This window comes from Macrotis lagotis, chromosome 3 (assembly GCF_037893015.1).
Source record: "Macrotis lagotis isolate mMagLag1 chromosome 3, bilby.v1.9.chrom.fasta, whole genome shotgun sequence".
In the NCBI taxonomy this organism is placed as follows: domain Eukaryota; kingdom Metazoa; phylum Chordata; class Mammalia; order Peramelemorphia; family Peramelidae; genus Macrotis; species Macrotis lagotis.
This window is the reverse complement of record NC_133660.1, coordinates 293,791,087-293,815,472: the sequence shown is the minus strand read 5'-3', so window position 1 is coordinate 293,815,472 and position 24,386 is coordinate 293,791,087. Positions and strand designations below refer to the sequence as shown.

General features: G+C 38.9%; 1 protein-coding gene across 1 annotated transcript; it reads left to right on the top strand.

The window, feature by feature from the left end:
- Positions 1-4,223: 4,223 nt before the first annotated feature.
- LOC141516729 (extracellular calcium-sensing receptor-like) lies at positions 4,224-22,960 on the top strand. Its single transcript, XM_074227720.1, has 5 exons — positions 4,224-4,481; positions 17,407-18,231; positions 19,999-20,226; positions 20,481-20,604; positions 22,053-22,960. Exons 1-5 carry the CDS (start codon positions 4,224-4,226, stop codon positions 22,958-22,960), a joined length of 2,343 nt encoding a protein of 780 aa, XP_074083821.1.
- The last annotated feature ends 1,426 nt before the right edge of the window (positions 22,961-24,386 follow it).

Here is a 24,386-nt window from a genome sequence, read left to right as displayed (position 1 = left end):
CTCAGTAACTCAGAGTATTCAAGGCAGTAGTAGCAGCTTGTGATGCACAGACCTGGTCTGAGGATCCAGAAGATGTGGCTTCTTGTCCTTAGGTAGGAAAGCCACTTGGCCTGTGACTCAATTATCTCATCTGTCAATCAGAGATAATATTGGCTCTACCCACCTTTCTCCTGGGGTTGTGTTTAGAATATGAAGTTCTTGATTACCAGAAGGGGCTTGAACAGAAATATCAATGTAATACAATAGAATGAAAGCTGGTTTGGAAGTAGGAGAACTGGGTCTTGATGTCCACCCCTGCTGCTAGCTGAATGACCCAGGAGAAGTCATTGAAGACCCTTTTACAGTAGTTGTTTGATTGGTGTGGTATGGAAGTCATTTCCCCTCCTGAAACCTCGGTGTCCTGTATAAAATGGAACTTATCATTTCTGCCTTCTACCTCACAGAATTTTTATTGTGAGAAAGGAAAGTGATTTATGGACCATTTTATAGACTGTCAGAGAAATGGACTGGGTTCTCCTTGGTAGAGCTAGCTTGATTCTTTTGACCATCTTGAGCTCCTGAAGTACATAGTAGAATGAGACCTGGGCTTCAGTCCTGTTATGGCTTGAATACATTTTGTGTCTATGTATTTGTGTGTGTGTGTGTGTGTGTGTGTGTGTGTGATCATGGTGCCAGATTGTCTGAGACAGTACTTTACCCAGTAGCTCTGAAGGGATGGATCAGGTACAATTGTTTTTCCTCCTTTTCCAGGGGACAGTGAGCCCTCTTGGGGTCATGAGCACAGCATTGGGAGAAACCAGAGACCAGTTCTGGCCACATGCTACTCAGTCTAATTGTGGCTTTTCAGATTACAGGTTGTGCTCATACCCTGGAGGCTTGGAAGGGGGCCCAGGATGAATCCTTCATAAACATAGATCTAAGAATTGACTTTAGGAAAGGCTCCTTCTATTCTCAGTAGAGGGGCCTGGCAGGGATATAGCAGGGGTGTCACTTGTCTGCCAGGCCCTAGCTTCTGTTCATGGTAAGGGACATGGTGCTTCAGAGGGCTCTAGTCCATATGTGATGAAAGAAGGGAAGGAAACTGAGGACTGTCAGATCGTGACCAGGGCTGGCACAGTCTTTGCCTGTGGAAGAATTAAAAGAGAAGACTCAGAAATTGCATCCACTAAAAGAGACTATTCTGGGGAGAGAGCAAAGTGGGCACAGTGCCAGTTCTGAGCAGGACTTCTTTCACAGAATGATCCATGATGTCTGGGGTTTCAGAGAACTGAACTCCAGATGCTAGCAGGGCATCTTCTGAGGACTGAAGATCACCAAGTGAAGCTTCATTGGAAGAACCCATGACCATGCTCTGCTCACTACTGCTTCTTACCCTGTTCTCATTCTGTTCCACAATCAAAGCTGCCCAGTCTCCATGCCAGCTCCCTGCCCCTACTGTTGCTGAACACTTTTCTACTGAGGGGGATGTCCTTATTGGAGCTGTCACCCCCTTACACGCCCAGTTTGTCCAGCAGAAAATGACCTTTCACCAGCCTCCAGAGCAGCCACCATGCCAACAGTAAGTCTTACCCTTTATTTATTTCTGGGGAAGGACAAAAGGTAAGATGAAAACATGCTCCAAGTGGTGGGGTAGGGGCCACACTTGTGGCTTTGAGCTCCAGTCCTTCCATTCCCCCTTTTTACCAAGATGTGTCCTACAAGATTGTACCAGTCTGAATGGGAAAAGATACTATATGTCTGTATATCTCTGTGTGTGTGTGTGTGTGTGTGTGTGTATGTGTGTGTGTGTGTGTGTGTGTGTGTGTTTGTGTGTGTGTGTGTGTGTGTGTGTAACAGAGACAGAGACAGAGAGAGACACACACAGAGAAATAAGGAGACAGACAGACACACACAGAGAGACAGATAGAGACAGATAGAGATAGAGAGATGGAGAGAGACACAGAATTGCAGGAACCCCAAAGAGTTATCTATTTTATTCATCCAAGATAGTCAGCAATCCTTTCTACAACACTGGTGATAATCTTTCATTCTTTGCTTGACTACCTGTGATGAGGAAATTCCTTCCTCTCATAGTAATCAGTCCCATTTTAGACAGTTCCAATTAATTAGAAACTTCTTTCTGGTGCTGTGCTAAAATCTGCCTCCCCATAGCTTCTCAGGCTCAGTACCGTCCTTGTGGGGGGGGGCAAGCAGAGGGCTCAAAACCTCTTCTACCTTGTGTCTTTTCACCCATCTGAAGGCAGTTATCTTCTTGTTAGAACCTCCCAAACAAAACAAGACAAAACCCGCCCCAAATCCAGCAACCATCTTTTGACCATTTACTTTGCTTTCTTTTCTCAAAGGCAGACTTCTAGGTCCTTTTCAATAGCATGCCCCCATTTTTATGAGCAGGCTGAATGACCCTCCTGAAGTGGGGATGCCCCAAATTCTAGAGTTCAATTCAGTTAATATTTATTAAGTCTCTTGGGGTTGAAAGGAAGCTGAGTGGATTCTGATTTTAGCCATTCCCAAATGACGATTCCCATAAAAAAGGAGGCTAGATACTGAGGCTGGAGGCAGGAAGACCTGAGGACAAATCAAGCCTCAGATACACTTTAGCTATGTGACCCTAGTCTAGTCATTTAACTTCTTTTTGCCTAATCTGCTGGAGAAGGAAATGACCAGAAACTTTACCTAGACGTGAAATCACAAAGAATCAGAGAGGACTGAAGCCTTTACAGGTACTTAAATATTTTTTTTTTTTTATCAAAACTACTTCAGAGAGAAGAAAGGCACTGACTTCTGAGTCTGCTTATCTTATTTTCCATTGTTAGAAATTTTAGATTTCCTATCTGAAGTCCATATCTGCCTTCCCTCTGGTTTCTGCATTTGACACTCCCTGGGTCAAGAATACTGCTCTGGGGGCAGCTAGGTGGTACAGTGGATAGAGCACTGACCCTGGAGTCAGAAGTACCTGAATTCAAATCCAGCCTCAGACACATTAATAATTACCTAGCTGTGTGGCCTTGGGCAAGCCACTTAACCCCATTGCCTTGCAAAAACCTAAAAAAAAGAATACTGCTCTGGATGGGGCCTGACCAGAACAGACTACATCAGGACAGGAATCCCTCCCTTTTCATTAATGTAGGCAAACCTTTCATTGTTCCTTTCTGTTTCTGTCTCACTTTGTCTACTCACATTAGTCCTGGAGTCAACTCACACTTCATCATCATTTCCCCTTGAATCACTCTCTAGTTAAATCTCCTTCAACCTGCTCTCATGCAATATTTTTGAAGTGCAAAATCTTTATACTTATGCCAACTGAATTGTATCTTGTGGCAGTTGGTCCCTTCTCATGGTCTATCTGATTAATAATCATGAATCTCTTTCATGTCACTTAATCATCTTCATGTCAACAGCTAATTTAAGAAGCTTTACCCATTTCTCCATCTCTATTTTGTCTAAAGATGGATTACACAACAGTAATAGTATCTCATATTTAAGTTGCTAATGCACTTTACATGCTTTATCTCTTTTGGGTCTATATCCTTTCCACAGGTGAAAAACTAAGGTTCAAAGAAATGAGCTGACCTCTCTCGTATGCCACAGGAATTGTGCAAAGTGAGATCTGAACCAAAACTTCCTGGTCCCAAGTCTTACAGTCCAATCACTGCACAAAAAACCTTAAAGGAAATTTAGAAATCACCTAGTTCAGATATCCATAACTTGGAAAATGGGGGTGAGATGTTGTCTTTGAACTTGTGTAGGGAAAAGTAATCCCTTCTTTAACTTCACTACCCTTTGGTTTCCTTTGTAATCCTATTTATTTGTTGTATTCATTTAGAACCATTATTCCAAAAAGGAGTCCATTGGGAGTCTGCGGACTGCCAAAGGGCCTATGACATTGACACTATAGCAAATAAATTCTGTTTATGTGTTGTTATTCATTTAGAACCATTATTCTGAAAAGGAGTCCAGTGGGAATCCATGGACTGCTGAAAGAGCCTATGACACTGATGTAGTTTAATGTTCTTGTTTTAAAAAGGAAGAAACTGAAACCTAAGGAGGGGAGGGAATGACAAGAGCATCATATAGGAACAAGAAAATATTTAGCCCATGGGAAAGGAGGGAGTTTTCCAGTATTTTGTAATACACTGCTACACAATGCTATGGCAACTGTGAGCCAGCTGTGTTTTGTTCCTTCCTTAAGATTCAAAGCTCGTTTTTTCCTGAATGGCCTGGGCATGCTATTTGCTGTGGAAGAAGCAAATAGAGACCCCAATTTCCTGCCCAATGTCACAGTGGGATTTCAGCTCTATGATTCCTGTGTCTCTGGGACCCAGGCTCTTGGTAGCACTCTTGGCCTCCTATCTGGACAGCACCTTCCAACACCCAACTTTGATTGTCATCCCCAGCATCAGCTCCTGGGAGTCATAGGTGGATTGACTTCACCAGAGTCAGAGGCCATGGCTGCACTGCTCTCTGTTTACCAAGTTTCTCAGGTGAGTGATATACCTAGATAACAGTAGCGAATTCATGGCTAGTGAGAGGTGCCTACTCTAGAGTTTTCCTGAGTGAAAGCCCTTCTTTGTTACTATAGACCCTAAATCCTTCCCACCCAACACCAAGGCATGACAAAATCTAGGGTGTAGTGGACAGTTGGTCGTGTCATTTGAATTGAGGACTTCCAGAAAAAGGCAAAATAGCCTTATGCTCTGTTTTCAGTGATACCTGACATTTTACCATTAGAGATTCATTCCTTTGGATCACAAACTATTAAAGTGAAAATAGTCCAGGGAAGAATAAATATGGACACCATTTGCTAAAAAGTAATAATTTACATTTAAGTCATATTTAAATCAAAGACATTGAGACCAATTACCAAAAGGAAATGATTTATTACTGTTTTGGAAAATGATCTCAGTGTTTTAGCCTTCCTTGGAATATTTTCATTTTAACAGTTTGTAACACAGAGAAGTGAATCTCTAATGGTAAAATGACATTGTTAGACCTGGTTTTGAGGGCCAAAATGATTCATCAAATAAAAAATACTCTATCAGCAGAAGGGTCATGGGTTGGACAAAACATATATGACTCCACTGATTAATTGATCGTAAGCGGCTCGGATTCCTCCTCATGTTGTGCACAAAACGATATTGCAAGAAGTAGAAAGATACAAAAACAAATTACAAAACTTTCCAAAGGCTTCCAAAGGCTTTCTTACTGGGTGGGATTTGGATATGGAATATGAGCAAAGCAGGATGGAGCTATCTTTATCAGCATTCTTGTGATTGTGCAAGTGAACTTCATAGCTAGTAAATCAGTGATGTATATTGAATTAAAGTTTGAGGCCTACTATAAGAACTATTATATTGAAATATCCCTAGATTATTTATATAAAATATCAAAATGATTAATGCTTATTGGAATAGAGAAGGGATTCAAATGATTTTATTTCTCATACTCTTCATCTCTACCTTTAGAATTTCCCATTTCTTCAAAACCCCAGCTGCTAGCAGTATTTCCCCTCTTCTCCTGAGTTTAGCTTGCATTCATTTTGTATACATTTCCAGAACATAAGATTCTTGCTATCAAAAGTGGTATTTTTTGCCCTTGTATCTCTAGCATAGTCTTTAATAAATGCTTGTTGGTTGACTTATTGGTCCTTTATTTTTCTGATGCTTTTACTCTTTCCTAAATTTTCCAAGCCTTCTCTTCTCTCCTCACATCACTTGGATCATTATCTCCTTCCTCCTCAGAAGAGACATTGTTTCATATTTCACTTAAAAAATTGCAGTGATCTCACCCTGTGTCTTTGTTCCAAGTCTATCCATCTGTCAAATAGAGTTGACAGCATCCCTCTCTTCTCTATGCCAATTCTGACAAAATGACTCTTTTTTGCCAAACATGCTATCTCTCCTTATGTCTTTGATGCTGCCCCTTATCTAGCAGTTTCATCCTTCTATCATTCCCTATTTTTTCTAGTTTTCAGCTTTTCTGTTTCCACTAATCCTTCTCAACCACTTATAAACATATGTGTCTTTCTTACCTTTAAAGAAGCTTCGTGTGACCTTGATCTATCCTCAAGCTAGTTTCCTATATCTTTCCTACCTTTTGCACCAAACCCATGGGGGAAAATATATAGACTCATAACTTCTATTTTGTTATCTTTTTCTCATCTCTCAACCCTTTGGATTTTGACTTTTGACTTGGTTTCTCAGCAAAAACTGTTACCTCTAATGTTCTCAATGATCCTTTTATTACTATATCTAATACATTTTCTCAGGCTTCATTCTTTTGCAGTATTTAACATCAAATTCTTTCTTATTCCCTGGGTTTTTGTGTTTCTGTTCTGTTTTGATTCTCTTTCTACCTGTTCATTCGATCCTTTTGTTCTTTTTTGCAAGATTATAATCCATATTCTGCTTTATATGTGTGAATGTATCTTAGGTCTCTATCTTGGACCTTTTCGTCTCTCTCTCTCTAGAGTCTCTCTATTGGAGATCTTTTTTGATATCATGGATTTAGATATCATCTCTAAGTAGAAATAAATCTTCATTTCTAGCTTTCATTTCATCTCTTATTTCTAGCTTTTCATATGCAGCTGCCTATTGGATATCTCTATTTAGATGTCCCATAGACAGTTTAAACTTCAAATGTCCATGATTAACTTAGTTTTTGTTTTTTATAAATGAACCTTATCTCCAAAATCTCATCTTTTCAGGAATCCAGGTTTGCATTCTGGGAGTCAATTTCATTTCTTCAATCCCACTCACCCTTCCCCATTCACTATATCTAACCAGTATTTTTGGTCTTCTGGAATCTACCTCCTTAATTTCTTTTGCATCTATTGCCTTCATTTTTTTACATGGAGAGTTCAGGTCCCTTTTCTCCTCATAACTGGACTGTTAGAGTAACCTCCAAATTCAGTCCCTTGCTTAAAGATTTTCTTTTCTCTTATTCCACAGAATGCCCAAATAGATATTCATTAAGCATAGATCTGATTATGTTATATTGTTGCTCAAGAATCTCCAGTGGTTCCCAATGGTTCCAGGAAACAAAGCAAACTCTCTTCTGTCTCTTCTCTTCTCTTCTCTTCTCTTCTCTTCTCTTCTCTTCTCTTCTCTTCTCTTCTCTTCTCTTCTCTTCTCTTCTCTTCTCTTCTCTTCTCTTCTCTTCTCTTCTCTTCTCTTCTCTTCTCTTCTCTTCTTTCTCTTCTCTTCTCTTCTTCTTCTCTCTCTCTCTCTGTCCACTCTCAATTTCTCTCAGAGTTTTGCCTGGAAATTTCCCATGCAGTGGGATAATCTAGGCTCCCCCAAACAAAGGAGCCAACATGATCTTGAAGAAAAAAACCCTAGATAAATTATATATGTAGTTTAATAATCAAAGTGGCTTACTTACATTGGGTAAGTATGGGGAGGTAGCAAGGTGGCAAAAATGGATCACCACAAAGTATTCCATAAATACCCATAATCAGTAATTATAGAATTTAGACAAAAGGAGGTGAAGTTATATATTATTAAGTGTCAATTGACTGATTGAGGTTTCTCTGCTCAGCCCTGGGCTTGGGTCCCAGACTCATGGATCAATGATGTTTGGTCTGAAGTCCAGGGTACGAAAGGTCATAAACTGGTCATTGTGCCCTTGTTGTTATTACTATGGCTTTCACCAACATGGACCTCACATTCCATTCCTAAAATCTGTCCATAAATTCTTTTTAAATATCTTCTGTAAAGTTCCTGGGGTGGCTCTCTACTGGAGTTTTAGGGACTTTTTGCTACAACCAGAAGGGATGGTCCCATTTGTAAGAATAAACCACAAAAAGAAAACATAAACAGCAATGGCAAAGGAGGAGAGCAGCAAGACAGAGAAGACTATATGATAAAATAGCCCTTTACAACCGTGGAAAAGATCAGAACCAGTCAGTGGTTGGATCAGTATCTTTGTCGTGTACTTGTGGCAGTCCTCAATCTAGGTAGTGCCATTCTTTTCAGCACATAGGAGAATGCATGGCAGCAGGGCATATTGCACATGCAACCCTGTCTTCTACAGACAACTTGCTCAGATGATAGGGAAAAATTGGGATTAAAATAGCATCAAACTGGTCCTTTAAGATTAAACATACATGTGGAAAGATGAAAAATCCTCGGCTCTGTCTTCAGGTAAGAGTCATAGTTGACAATCAACTGTGCAGGAACAATTCCACCTCATAGTCAGCCCCAGCAATAGCTGTTTGGGAAACAATCTTGTTCCAAAGGAACACAACGTGGAAATGATACCAGAAGGTTCTTACCTTAAGTTGTCTTCTTGACTTTCTCTCAGATACAGATCTCCACCTGTAACAGTTCAGGACCCCATTCCCTTGGAGTAGCTTGTGACATTTCTCTTGAATGATGTATTACTGACTTAGTGATCCATCTGACAATTATACCAACATTTAAAACAAAATCAGTTGTAATCCCAAGAACTTTTAGCTCAAATGGTAAATTTCACCCATCACAGTTTAGTGCTAATTAGTTATTTTTCCTCTCATGGAATTGTATGTTTGCCAGTACTCAAATATACATATATGATATATGTATGTATTTTATATATATATATATATATGTATATGTATGAGATTTCACTTAACATTCTTCATTTGTTCTTCTTTTCTTCTGAAGTTTAAATTTTCCTGATATAAAAACAAATCATTAGAAAGCGTTTCTATATTACACATAAACTTACAAATTCTCAATGAACCAAGTTTATGATTTCAGAATTGCATACTCCAAACTGGTTCATTTCCCAGGACTGATGACCTTGTTCACACAAATGATTTCTAGGAACCTGGCAAGTTTATGAAATAAAGGAACTTGACAGGGACCTCAGAGAAGGGACTGAGCATGTTGCCCCTACCACTCCATCTACCCTACTGTGAGCTGCCAATTTTAGATTTTAGAATTATGACAATAATGTCAAATACCCTTTGTGATCATAAATGATATTAAGTTTTTGTGGATTTAACTTCCTCTTAACTTCAAACAAATGTGGAATTATATAGTTCCTTAAATGGCAATTGCAAAATACTATAAAACAGGGATAGCAGTGCTAATAAAAATAATATAACTGGTTTTAAACAATTTTGTCACCATTTTAAGGCTTTATTTTAGCTCATACTCTAATAGCATCCACGTTATAATAAGTTGCTCAACATAATTGATAGAAAATTTACCAATTTGCACAATATAACAAAAATTATTACTAGTTTGAAACTTGAGATGAATCCATTACAGATTATGTGGCTCCAATTGAGTTGAATTTATTTCTCAGTTGCCTTACAAAGAAAATCAGACATATCATCACCATTGGAATTGTATACTATTCACATTTAAAATCTCATAAAAATGATCAAGTATGAAGCAATTACATTTAATTAAGAAATTAATAATAAGATAACATTTACAGTGTTTGACCTATACTAGACAGTGTGTTGTGCATGGTTACAATTATGTGAAATAAACTTAAGAGCACCCCTGTTGACAAATTTCAGATCCATGAATTTTCCCAATTTGTCTTAATGTTAAATAGTAAATAAATTCTTACTTACCTTAAACATCAAATTAGGAGAGTCACATGTCACTTAAAATGTGACCAAAATTGGGGCGGCTAGGTGGCATAGTGGATAAAGCACCAGCCCTGGAGTCAGGAGTACCTGGGTTCAAATCCGGTCTCAGACACTTAATAATTACCTAGCTGTGTGGCCTTGGGCAAGTCACTTAACCCCGTTTGCCTTGCAAAAACCTAAAAAAAAATGTGACCAAAATGAATTCAAGTACATCTTGATCTATATTTCAAATGGGCAGAATCTCATTTTATAATTTCAATTATATTTTACACAAGGGTTATTTATTCTAAGCACTTAACATTATGGGGTCTGCTAATTCCAGTCAAACCAGAGATTGTGAAAACAGAAATCTGATATTAGATTTTAACCTACTCTAAATATTACACTTTAAGAGTATGTTTCAATGTAATTCAGAGTTGAGTTCTATAATCTCTGAAATAATTTATAACTCATCACTTGACTTATAAATCTTTATGATTTTTTAAAACAGATTTTCAAATCAAATTTTCATTCTCAATATTTTTTTTCTTATCCTTTCTACTCAAACAAAGTTAGACTTGGTCATACCCTGACAACATGCTTAAATCATCTTTCATTTCAAACCTCTCTTATGGTTCAAAACCACAAACCCTCTTAAACCTATCATTTTTCCATCATGTTTTTATTGTTTCTCTTTCCAAGTCTTCCAAACCAATTACCCAGATGACACAACTTTACTTTTCTTGTTCACCCATATTTCAAACTGTATGTATTCCATTGACTATTTCCTTTATAATTTTCATGCATATTGTTCTTAAAGAAAACCAATGACATTAAAAATTTACTTTCCCAGCTATAATAGTCAATTTAAAATCATGACTTTTATTTTTACTAATTTCCCATGAAATTTTCTTCACATCATAATTTTTTCCCCTCATGCTTTGTGACAATTTAGGTATTCCTTAAAAGATGGTGGCACAAAAAACCCAAAAACTCAATAAAATATTCTTAGCAATTATAAAATTTTGATAGATTGGTTTTATGTTAATAACAATTAAGTACTTGGTATAATCACAAAAGTAGCAAGCACATCATTTTCAAGTTATTTTCTTTCATTTTTTTTAAAAGCTTATCTTATATGGCAAAGAGCAAGACATTTCTTGAGATTGAAGTACAAAAACCTGATTAATAAATAGGATTCTCATATAATTTATAGTATCTTTTCCTATTTCACTGTATATATCCTAATTCAAAAAGCTAAATTTTCATTGATTTGTGCTTAATTTTGAATTGTATTATCTCTAAATACTAAACTAAACATTACAATAAAATTCAATTATCTTTTAGTTGTGTTTGGATTCATAAAAGACTTCCCCCTTTTTTATGAGGTAAGAAAGGATTAAATGCCAGTTCAATTCTAAAGTACAAACCTTGAAGCTTTCATTGACATGACCACCAAACCTGCCTCTCTATAATCAGGGAAATAACCTCTCTAGTTGTAAAACCAGTCCTTCCAGGGATGTGGATGATGGAAAGAACTGGGCCAAAGTTAAGAAATGCAAAGGACAAAATTTTTCTAAAAACAAATTAGCTAATGTTTTTTGTCCATCATTCTTGAAGAAGACCATGGCATCATGGAGGTGATGCCATGACAAGCACATAAATTGGAGTTTAGTGAGTGAGAGCTGAGCTAAGTCCCCAGCCTCACTTTCTCCTCCAGAGTCATTTGGGTCCAGTGATCAGATATGAATCAGGATGACTGGAGATGGCCCAGAATGCAAAGTAATCAGGGTTAAGTGACTTGCTCAAGGTCACACAGCTAGTAACAGTCAAGTGTCTGAGACTGGATTTGAACTCAGGTTCTCCTGTTTTCAAGACCAGTACTCTAATTATTGCACCTTTAAGGTACAGATTCAATAATTTGGCAACAGTGGAAATTCCTTGATAGCCTAAGCTTTAGATCTCCAAATCTAGTTAAAATCAATCACAAAACCAATGTCTGCGGGTTTCAGGGTCATATAGCTATAAAATTTGGCCTTCAGATCTCCTCTTACCAGAAATATCTTTGAACATGTTAGCATCTATGGGGAACACATACCTAGGTAGAAACCACAACAACAGTAGCAACAATGACAAAAATAATCTTCAACTTTTGTATTCCCGGCTCATTCACATTTGATTATATATCTATTTTTTCAGTTTCACTATCTTTTCCTCAGGAGTCCAAGTTTTGGTATCCTCTTCCTCCCTCAAGCTGTCTGTCTTGTTGCTTTCTAATCTACATGCTTTACTGGGCAGGTTGATGATGCAGTAGATAGAGTACTGGCCTTGGAATCAGGAGAACAGGAGTTCGAATCCAGCCTCTGGATGATTAGTTGTGTGATTCTGGGCAAGTCACTTCACCGTGCTCCAGTCAGCCTGATTCCTATCTGACCATTGGACCCAGATGGCCCTGGAGGAGATAGTGAGGCTGGTGACATAGCACAGCACTCCTCCACTCAAATCCAGTTCCTATGCTTGTCATGGCATCACCTCCCTGATGTCATGATCTTCTTTAAAAATGAAGGACAAACAATATATATGCTTAACTATCTTCAGATGGGCTAACCCATAGGCCAGTGTTTCAGTATGCTTTTCCCTGCTGCCTACCTTGTCTGCCAAATGCCCAGCTACTTGTGATGTGGACTCTGATCCAGCTGTATCTCTTCTGCTAATCTGTTATTCTTTTCCACCTCCAACACCTCCACGATAGTTTCTTTAAGAGCTGTGACTAGGGGCCATTCCACATCAGCTACCATCAATTGCCCCTCCTTACCCAATCTAATGGAACAAATCTCCATAAGGAAGTTCTTCAGATCTATGGGTGTTTTGGGGGCATATCTAAAATCATTCTGTGGCTCACATGTATCCATCACACAGACTACTCCATCCCATACAGAGCTCTTGGGCCATCCCAGGATTTCTCCCTTTCTCACCACACCTGCTCTTGGCATTTCTTCCATATCTTGCAGACCACACTAATTGTCTTGCCTGGAAATTTCCCCTGTAGTGGGATATTCAAGGCTCTGCCCAAAAGGCAATGATACCATGATACCAGAAAAAGAGGTCAGGAACTCCAGATTGATTATATAACTAGTTTAATAATCAAAGTAGTTTATATTCATCCAAAAAGTCTGGGGCAGCAACCAGATGGCAAAATTGGATCCCTGCAAAGACTCCTCCCAAACCCCTGTAGTAATTATACAAATCAGAGAAAGGTAGGAAGAGTTTTAGAGTATCTTAGTGTGTATTGGTTGCTATTTTGGGCCTTCTTTGCTCAGCAAGCTCAGACTTAGGTCAAGACTACTGGGTGTCATATCAACATTATTTGGGTTGAAGTCCAGGGCATGCAAGGTTGTATAATGGTCATTGTGTCCTTATTGCTATTATTATGTTTTTCACCAATAGGGACCTCACAATGTGTGTGTATGGGTGTGTGTGTGTGTGTGTGTGTGTGTGTGTGTGTGTGTGTGTGTGTGTATGTGTGTGATTCAGTAGCATAAGATCAGAAATTTCTAACTGAAATGGATCTTAGAGGTTAAGTCCAGCTCCATTCTTCTTTTGGATGATGAAAGATGAGGGACAAAAAGGATGATTAATGATTTGTCCTGGGCCACATAGTAAGTATTTGGGGCAGGATTCAGACCGAGGTTTTCCTGACTCCAAGTTTGCCATTATAGCATATTGCCTCTATGCTTTTCACAGACTTTTGCCTCCCTTTCCAGACTGATTACACATTCCTTATCCTCAGAAATTCTTTGCCTTACTTAAAATGAACTACCAAGTTTCACATGTAGACAGCATTTTTATCTTTTGCCACTTTGCCTTTGCAAGGAATATCCTTATTCGTGGAATTCTCTCTCTCCTCATTTCAGTCTTTGGAACCCTGTCCTCCTTCAAGTTTCAATTTAGAGGCAGCTCCCTTAAAAAGTAATCCCATAAGTGTACATTTTCTCAATTTGCTTCATATTTCTTTTGTGCATAGTTCACATTTCCTTTTCTGTGGATATATCCCATGCCATCAAGTAGAATATAAGCCTCTAGAGGTCAGGAACTATCTTACTTTTATACATGTTATCCTGTCCCCCCTTCCCAATTGTATCAGGGACTGGCTCTGGTCTAGAAAATCCCTCTTATAGAAGATAGAAAAAGCAGTGGATAGAGCAGTGGATTTTTAATCAGGAACATTCATCTTCATAAGGTCCTATCTGGCCTTTAACATTTCCTTGCTGTGTGCCAATGGGCAAGTCACATAACTCTGATGACTTCAGTTTCCTCATCTGTAAAATAAACTAGAAGAGGAAAATGGCAATCCACTTCAACATTTGTTCCAAGAAAACCCCAAATGGATTCAAGCAGACCTGGAGCTGACTAAAAGGACTCAACAACACCAACAAGATAGAACAGAGTCTGTGAAACAAAGTTATAGTAAAAGGACACTGGGCAAGTCATATAATGACTCAATCTCTCTCCAATGTCCAGCTCAAGCTTTGCCCCTCCCAGGAGGCTTTGACTGATCTCCCTAGTCCTAAGTGATCTCCCCTCATGTTCACCTATAAGCAAATATGGAAAGTGAACATGACCCTAGAAGAAGATGCATTTCTTATAGACAGGGTATATTTACTTTTTGTCTGTTTATCCCCAGTCCCCAGCATATAGTAAAATATTTTTTGAACTGAATATTATTTTATCAAGAAATTGGGAAGTTCAAGTAACTTGTCTAAAGAAATATAGTATTAAAATGGCAAAGCCTGGTCTCAAACTCTGGTCTCCTGGCTAACAATTCAATCTGTTCCCCACTGAATTAGTATAAATCTTCATGGGTTATTAAAGTTCATTGCCCACTCCATGCACACTCTCAGAATACATGGATAAATTATTAATGAGCCAGGATGGGAGAAATTAAGGCCTATAACTAGTCCATCAAATCATACCACTGCCCATTCTGCCTTAGAGTAAGAACAATCTTGCCTGGTTTCAACCCTAGTGCCACTGATCATTTTCCCCTGCCTACAACTTTCCATATGGGACCTTCTTCTAATTTTGGCCTATGACTTTCTTCCATAGAGATGAAACCACATTCATCAAACTGGCCAAAAAGATATCCACGATTTCATGTTGCAATGGAGTCTTTCCAAGGGATGGCACATCTTTCTCTGAAATGGAAAAAAAAAGAACCACTTTTCTCTCCCTCCCTCAATGTTAACATATGCTATTCCTGTCTCAGACACTTATTAGATTTGTGACTGTGAGTCAGTTCCTTAATCTCTCTGAGGAGATAACAATAGCCTCTAAATCATAGGCTTATGGGTGGCTAGGTGGTACAGTGGATAGAGCACGGGCCCTGGAGTCAGGAGTACCTGAGTTTAAATCCGACCTCAGACACTTAATAATTACCTAGCTGTGTGGCCTTGGGCAAACCACTTAACCCCATTTGCCTTGCAAAAACCTAAAAATAAATTACAAAAACGTAAATCACAAGCTTATTGTGAGGATTAAATGAAATGATATGTCCTTAAGGTGCTTTGCAAAATTTAGAATTCTATATAAAGACTATCTATGGTTACTATTGTTATTAATAAATTATTTAGCTATGATAGCATTTTTTTTCTCAGAAATCTATATTAGGCTCAGCCCAGTTAATGTAATCATAGAATGTAAGAGTCAGATAACAGACTAATGAGTTGTTGTTCTGTTTATTATTATTAAAATCAAAACCAGATCCATACCATATTATTCATTTACAAAAATGTGACAAAGTTTCCCTGATGGAATTAGGTCAACTAGGGAGTGGTTGGTATTTTTGCCAGTGGCCCAGTTTTCTAGTGAACTTGAAAAAGCCAAGGAGAAACCAAGACATGCAAGGTAGGAAACAATTTTATGGAGGGTGACACCTATGCCTCTCCCAGAAGGGGAGGAAAGGGAGCTTGCTCTTCCCCCTCTTCTCTCTTCATCAGTTATGGTCCCTTGGAACAGTTATTTACCCTTTCAGAAACACTGCTTCCAATAGTTGGTGCAGTGAGACACAGAGACAGAGGGAGTTTAGAGGCAGGACGAATCAGGAAGCAACTCCAAGGAGTGGAATCCCCAACAGCAGGGAAGAGAATTGATCTTAGCTTTCTCTTTTTCCCTAATATTTAGCAGAATGACATCTAAGATGGTTATTGACTGACTGAGTATAGCTTTAAAAGAGAGCTCTCCTTGGAAATTGTGAGTTGCCCCACAGAGAAGAGTTGACTAGAGAGCCCAGATGCATGGCCCACATGGTAAAAATATCAAGCATAGTTCCAGGGTTGGTGCTCTATCCCCTATACCAACAAAGATGTAACCTCCTCTCCCCTTTTATTAAATTTTTAAAAAGTCTTTGCAAGGCACAGGGTTCAGTGACTTGCCCAAGGTCACCCATAGAGGAGTAAATAGTAATCATCTGAAGTCAGATGTGAACTCACATCCTCCTGACTCTAGGGCTGGTGTTCTATTCATTGCACCACCTAAGAAGAGGAAGGATCCTGAGACCCCACACTGTGGGAAGGAGTTTGTTTTGACCACATGTCTTCTGTCCATTTGTTCCTCATTACCATTGTACTCTAAGTGTGTGACCAGCCTTCCTACGGGTGCAGAGTATTTGAAGATTGTGACCCAGATTTCTGATATCTGTTGTTTTTACCAAGTCAGTTTAGTAAATGCCTTTACTTTGAGATAATTGTGTCTTCTGGATGAATAGTAAAGTTGAGTTTACTGTTCCGGCCTTGTGAACTATAGCTTTAGGAAGGCAGAATCATAGAGTCTGTGGTCCCAGCTTACAAACTTGTGAACTCCCAATGATAGTCTCCAAGTAGTCAGGGAGAAGGGACATAATAAGATATTCAAAGGAGAATTGCTTAAATAATAATGGCTTCCATTTTTATTTTAGAACTTAGAGATGTACAAAATGCTCTTTTCACAATGTAGTGCATATACTACTACTATTACTATTACTACCACTACAACTATGACTATTACTACTTCTACAATTACTATTACTACAACCACCACCACCACCATCACCATCATTACTAGTTTTTTTTTTTGCAAGGCAATGGGGTTAAGTCCCCATTGTCCAAGGTCACACAACTAAGTAATTATTAAGTGACTGAGGTTGGATTTGAACTCAGGTCCTCCTGACTCCAGGGCCAATGCTCTATCTACTGCATCACCTAGCTGCTCCAATCACTGTTATGATAACAATAGCTGTTATTATTATTACTATTACCACTGCCACTACCATCACCACCATCACAATCACAATCACTATCACCACCACCACCACCACTACCACCACCACCACTACTACTACTACTACTACTACTACTACTACTACTACTACTACTACTACTACTACTACCACTACTATTGCCTTCACTACCACAACCACTATTACATGCATTTATAGTACTTTGGAGTTTGCAAAGTACATATACATATATTACCTTATTTAAGTCACAATAATCTTATGAGGTGGATGCTATTATTATCTTCCTTTTCAGTTGAGGAAACTGAGGCTGACAATAGTTAAGTAACTGGCCCATCATCATGCAGTTATGTGATTGATTTGAACACAGAACTTCAGGATTTTATTCTCCCTGCCACCTCGCTCCCTCTATCTCTAGTTAATGGTTGAAAGGTCAGGTATTTATGAATAATGTTGAAAATAGAGCAAGTTTTAATCTCCAGTCAGTTGCTGGGAAATTTCAAGAAATATCAAGCCGAGTGCTAAATTTTTCTGACCAGCAACATTTGGTCCTTTTTCTCCCCCCGCCCAGATAAGCCATGGATCACAACATCCCCAATTTTCTGACCATCATCGGTTCCCCTCCTTCCTTCGTACAGTCCCCAGCAGAGCCCACTTACCTCAGGCCATGGCCAAGATGCTTCTCCACTTCCAATGGACCTGGGTGGGCCTGGTGGGCTCAGATAGTGGTGCATTTGAGTCATTAGATCAGGAACTTCGGAAGGAGGTTGGAAAGAATGGTGGCTGTGTGAGCTTCTCAGAGAAGATCGACTACCACAAAGTCCATATAGACAATGCAGTGGATGCCATCCAAGATTCCACTGCTAAGGTGATCATCTGCGACTGCTACCATGTCCACTTTATTCTCCTTGCCAAGACACTTCAAAAGAAGAATGTGACCAACAGGATCTGGCTCATGTCCACTTCTTTTTTGGCAGATGCCTCTGTGTTGAACAGAGAAGCTAGAGAGATGTTAAATGGGAGTCTGATTTTGGAGATACACTCAGGGCTATTGCCTGGCCTTGAACACTTCTTGTCCACTCTGCACCCCACCATGTACCCAGACAACCACATGATTAAGTTGTTCTGGCAAGAGCTGTTGGGCTGCACCTGGCCTGGGCTAAAGCATTTTGGTTCTCCAGAAGGACAAGTTTCACAGAATTGCACAGGACTGGAGCAACTGACACCCACCCTTCTGTCTGCACTGAATCTGAATGACTTGACTTCTACATACCAAGCCTACCTGGCAGCCAAAGCTTTCCTTGTAGCCTATGATAACCTGAGGGCCTGCTCCCCTGGGAAGGGACCATTTACTGATGGTAATTGTGCAATCAGAGGAGATGTCAAGCCATGGCAGGTGAGAAAGAGATAAGGAATCCACATCTTTTTATCGTGCTTTATGTAGAATGAGATGAGTACTCATGACCACTAAATAGAAAAAAGGAGAACATGAGCAGGAGGGAAGGAGCAAAGGGCTAAGAATCTCTTAAATAAGACTCTTAATGTCCTTGACCTTCCATTTTCTTATCTGTAAAATGAAAAGGCTCTACTACATGTCACAGTAGAGTTACTATAATCTATGATATCATGAATGAAGGCCAGAGAAGAGGTGGGAGAAATGTAGAAATATTTGGTACAGTTCGGAAAGGGAAGGAGTGATCATTAAAACTCAGTGTAACTGTCTCAAGTAGCTAATGTCAAACTAACCTCATTTCCTTTATCAATAGGTCTATGAGACCGGCAAAGTAGGGGAAGGATGAAGACATAAACTTAATGGATTATGGCAAAGCATTTGAGGATAGATGGATGGAAAATATAAGAACATAGATGGATTCAGATGGAGGGAGACATAATAGCTGTGATAAAATATTTGCAGTTTTGTCAGTTAATAATGAATAGCTAGAGATGAAAGAGATTAGGACTGCATGTATATATTTTGGAAGGTTTACACATATATGAATGTTTACATAGACATACATGTACCAAATATACACACATGCAGATACACATGTGCATACCAAAAAGTAGGACTATTTTTATGTATATGTATTTATAATATAAATGCACATTCATCTTTTTGCCTTTTATCTTAATGAGAGAATAAGATAAATAAGTGAGAAAGAATGATGGAGAGACCAAATTGTAGGAGGAAAATGGGGGAAAAAATATTGACCTTGGCAAAGAGTAGGGCAACCTCTTATTTAGAGCATGGTGAAAAGGAGAAGATAATGTAAGTCAAAGTGCATAGGATGTTGAGGAAGAAGAGGGAACTCAAAATGGATGACCTCTACTTTCTACTTTGCTTTGCTTTGAGTCAAGGATTGGGAATGATGTAAGTGCACTGAGGAAAGAAGAGAAGATTTAGAATGATTCCAGGTTGTGTGTGTGTGTGTGTGTGTGTGTGTGTGTGTGTGTGTGTGTGCATGCGTACATGCATGAGAGAGAGAGAGAGAGAATATATTTGTGTGACATAGGAAGTCAACTGGACAATACTAATGAGAATATTGCCATGAAAAATGAGGAATTATTTGAGATCATGTAACAAATTTGTGGCTGACCTTGTAAAGACAGTTGTGTAACTTTTCCTATGAGTAGATTCCTTCAAAGGTACCTTTAAGCTCTAACAATCTATGAAGATATAATTTTGACTGCCCCAAAGGGAGTTACTGGACTGTCCTGAGAGGTTTCTCCTAAATGAAATTCTTTAAGCTGAGAAAATCATTTGTTAGCTATGCTTTAGAGGGGATTCATGTGGACCACATTTAATGACTTTTGGGGGAACCCTTTCAATTCTGAATTTTCATGACTGTCCCAGTCTAACCCTTACTATCTGGATAGCCTTGGAATAGTAATTTAATTTCTTTAAGCCCCAGTTTCTTCATATCTATGAAAAGAGATTTGGATAAGCAATTTTTAAAGTTCTTTCGCATTTTCAATTTATGACTGTGATGTTATGATCTGGGTATCTGGCAATAAAAAGTAAAATAAATGGAACATCCTGGAGAAACCCACTGAGTATAGCCAAAATAAGTAGGAATATTTACTATGAGGGCAGTGTAGGTATCCTTGGTTCATCTTCCTTTGATTTCTACTCCTTATCATCATATTTGTGTTTTTGCTTCAGCTTTTGCAGTATCTAAGGACTGTGAACTTCACTACTGAAGCCCAGGAAAAGATCTTCTTTAAGAAAAATGGGGAGATCCCAGCAATTTTTGATGTGATAAACCTATACCTTGCTCCTGATTATACTTTGCAGACTACCAAGGTTGGACATTTAGATTTCAGGGAACCTCCAGGGAAAGAACTGGTGATAAACAGCAGCATCATCATTTGGGCTAAGGGTCCTGGGAAGGTGAGAATGGGAAACCACTTCCTCCCTTTTCCCTTCAATAATAGTGCAAAGAGGTAACTATGGATCCAGTCATTACATCCCAAATCCAACTATGTCCCTTTAGAGTTTTCCCATTAGTGAGAACTCAGAAAAGTAAAAATTTGTGGATTGACTTTTTAAGGGTTACAAATTCTTAATAAAAGCTGATTTTATAGATGCTGTTAATTCTCCTCTAAATTTCACCCAGCTCTTTTATTCGGTCTGTCTATGAATAGGTCCCTCTTTCAGACTGTAGTAAAATATGTCCTTTGGGAACCCGGAAGTCAGCTGTCCAAGGGCAACCAAGTTGCTGCTACCAGTGTCTTCACTGCCCAAAAGGAGAAATAGCCTATGTACCAGGTAAGCAAAACAATAGAATAGTGGAACCCTTTTCACCTCACAAGTTGGTGTAGCCAGATTTGGGGTAAGAACATTATAGAACTAGTTGGAGAAGTAAGTGGGTTGGAGGTGAGAAAAGTCAGAGGTGAGAAATAGAAAAACATTATGCTAGGAACTTCTGATGGGAAGATATCAATTCTCAGAATTTCACAGTTGGTAGGGTCTTAGTAGACTTCTGATCTGGTCCATGAAGAGCTTTAGAACAGTCATTACTTGAAGATTTCCTTCCAAAAAAATTTTAAAAATCTTGTTTAAAATGAGCCAGGGAACAATTGGAAAATCGTTCAAATCTAGGTTCTATTTTGAACTAGTACATAGAAATTTGGGAACCATAACTTAAATATGCAAGGTGTGATCAGGATCTAAAAGATCTCAATACTTGGAATGGTGGGTTAGAATTGCAAGTCAAAAAAACTTTTAATAAATGCCTACTATGTGCCAGATGCTATGCAAAGTTGACAAGGGGAAGTCTTTAAAATAACAGTAGCTAATTAGAATATTAAAACAGTACTCACTATGTGCCAGACACTAGGCTAAATGGATGCCATTATTATTATTATCATTGTTTTATAGTTGAAGAAGCCAAGGCAAAAAGAGTTTGTGACTTGCACAGGATCTGTGATCAGGTTTAAACTCAGGTTTTCCTGACTTCAGGTCTGTTTCATTATCCACTGGGCCACCTAGTTACCTCAAGTACAGAATTTAGGTCTGAAAGACCACCTGAACTTGAAAAGGACAGGAAAAGTAGAGTTAGAAGGTAGTTCAAGTTAGTAAGATGTAGACATTTTAGTGGTAAGCAAAAGGCAGCAAGCATTCTTATTGCTATGTGTAGGCATTATGATGATGAGTACAATACCATGTAGTAACTAAAAAGCAAATCGGAATTAAACTTGCCTTAACAAAAGTTGTGATGAGAAGGGAGACTGTAAACCTCCATGATTTCTGATGCTTGGGAGGTGTTAGCTAGAATGTTCCTTAAGAACAAGAATTAAGAACTGCAGCAGGACCAAGGTCAGCTCCAATATGACAAATCCTTCAAGTGAAAGACCTTCAGGTTACCCAAGGAGCAAAAACCTGTCCAGGTTAGAAAAATCAAGCAGGTTAGAGTTTCCCCCATTGATCACTATTGGGATTCAGTCAATAAATTGCTTTTGCATTTTCAATCTGAGATTGAATAAAATTAAATCAAACTTTCTAAAAATACTTAAATTTTGAGGTAGACTACAAGCATGATAAATCAGTAGTATCATATAGTAGCAAACAAAATTTGATGAAAATATATGTTGTTTTTGTATTAATTTGGTATCAAGAAGAAGGGAAGGTTCATTTGATTAAAGAAAAGTTATCCCAGTGTGAAAAAGTCTCTCTCTTCTCTCTTTATCTGTCTCATCACCCTAAATCTCTTTCAGACAGTGCCAGTTGCCTGAAATGCCCAGAGGACCAATGGTCAAACAATGAAAATGATCAGTGCATTCCCAAGATTCTTGATTTCCTTTCCTACAAGGAGCCCCTGGGCATAGCATTAGCTACCTGTACAATCTTTCTCTTTCTCCTTTCTTTAACCATCCTTGGCATCTTCATGTGGCATCACTACACTCCTATAGTCAGAGCCAACAATAAAAAGTTGAGTTACATACTCCTTTGCTCCTTGGCACTATGCTTCCTCTGTCCATTAATGTTCATTGGCCGTCCAGTACCCTTGACCTGTGCCCTGCGCCAGGTAGTCTTTGGAATTATCTTCACAGTTTGTGTGTCCACAACTCTGGCCAAGACCATAATTGTTGTGTCTGCTTTCAGAACCACTAGACCAGATGCCAAACTCAGGAAGTGGGCAGGACCAAGTCTTCCCAAGATGATCCTCATTGGCTGCTCATTAGTTCAGGTTGTTTTGTGTATGTTCTGGGTCATTGGCTGGCCTCCGGTGCCCATGAACTCAACAGAAGCAGGACCCAAAGTGACCATGCTGTGTAGTGCAGGCTCCTCAGAGCTCTTCTATGCCATGCTGAGCTACTTGGGCTTCCTGGCTCTGGTCAGTCTGGTGGTAGCCTTTCTAGCTCGTCAACTTCCTGACACCTTCAATGAAGCCAAGCACATCACCCTCAGTATGTTGGTCTTCTCCTGTGTTTGGATCGCCTTCATCCCTGCCCACCTGAGTGCTCAGGGCAAGGACACAGTGGCTGTGGAGATCTTTGCCATTTTAGCATCTGGGGCTGGTCTGATGGGCTGCTTATTCTTCCCCAAGTGCTGTATCATTTTGCTCTGGCCCGAGAAGAATACAAGGGATAAGATGCTAGGCAAGCATCATTTCCAGAAATGAAGAAAAATCCAGTCCTTCTGTTTTCCTCATTATGAAGGTGAGGACGGATTCTCAGCATTTCTTAGTTTTTCTCCAAGGTGTCTTTATGCCAATAAAGGCCCAGTAAAAGCTCTTGATGCCTGGCTGTCATTCTTACATGCCACGAGTTTTCTCTCTCAGATTAGAATATTTCCCCTTTACTTTTATGTCAATCCCAATTTTACCTGTCTTTTAAGGCCAACTCAAAGTACTCCCTCCATTTGTGAAGCTTTTGATAACTTGTTCCAGTCATGGTTGCCTCTGTGCCATCCATGGACTTTTGGCCTTGGAGTTTTCTTGGCAAAGGTACTGAAGTGGTTTACCATTTCATTCTCCAGTATGCTCCCATTTTATAGATGAGGAGCTGAAACAAATAGGGATAAAGTAACTTTCCTAGGGACACATGGTAAGTGTATGAAGCCACATTTGAACTCAGATCGTCCCAACTCCAGACCCTGGAGTCTATCCACTGTACCACCTGCAGTCTTTCATGACCACTTAAATGTCCATTGATCACTTCCATACTCTTTTGTTAGCATTAACTCTGGTACTTCAATATTCTTTTTTTAGGGTTGTTTTGTTTTTTGCAAGGCAATGGGGTTATGTCACTTGCCCAAGGCCACACAGCTAGGTAATTGGAAAGTGTCTGAGTACTTCCAATATTCTCAAATAATTACCTGTACATTAAAATCATCTAATGGACTAGAATATAAACTTTATAAGAGTAAACACCAAACACTTTTTCTGTTTCATTATAGTATTTGACCCAGATCTGGGTATGCAGTAGATATGCAATAAATTCCTTTTTATTAATTGACTGAGTGTGTTGCACCTGAAACACACGTTTCTAATTTATGTTGATGGCAGGAAAACCGTTCCAGGTTTCAGATATTTTCTGATTTTTTTCATCCGCTCAAAACCATAGGTCATGACCCTCTAGAGAAACTATACTTTTACTATACTCATCCGGAACATATTAACTAATTCAACACAAATTCATTTATGTAGTGAAACAGTTTAGTAAGAGAAGAAGAAAAAGAAAAAAAAATTGAATCCTACTTCTTGAACTTGGGGCACATTTATCATTTAATATAAATATAATCTATTTGTGGACATGTACATAGAGGCCATGTGTTATCTGGACATCTATTTAGAGGAGCAACTCATGTCCATAAATATGTGGGACATTTGGTAACTCCCTGATGCTATTTGCTCCTCTCTAGGAATGCCATCTCTATCTCTATTTGCATTGCAATTTCTACGTGCCTCTTTTACTCTTAGAATCTGGGTTTCATGTCTTCATACTATTTGTTGGGCATTGTGAATTCTTTTTGTTATAGTAACTAAAAAAAGCTTTTCTTTATAAGATCTTTAGTACTAGTTATGGCTGGGAACTACCACATGCACC

Bases quoted from the DNA above. Each gene is read 5' to 3' on its own strand.
- LOC141516729 (XM_074227720.1), top strand. From the start codon at position 4,224: ATGCTATTTGCTGTGGAAGAAGCAAATAGAGACCCCAATTTCCTGCCC. The intron at 4,482-17,406 runs GTGAGTGATATA...CCCCCCGCCCAG, and splicing joins CTGTTTACCAAGTTTCTCAG to ATAAGCCATGGATCACAACA. The intron at 20,227-20,480 runs GTGAGAATGGGA...GTCTATGAATAG, and splicing joins GGGCTAAGGGTCCTGGGAAG to GTCCCTCTTTCAGACTGTAG.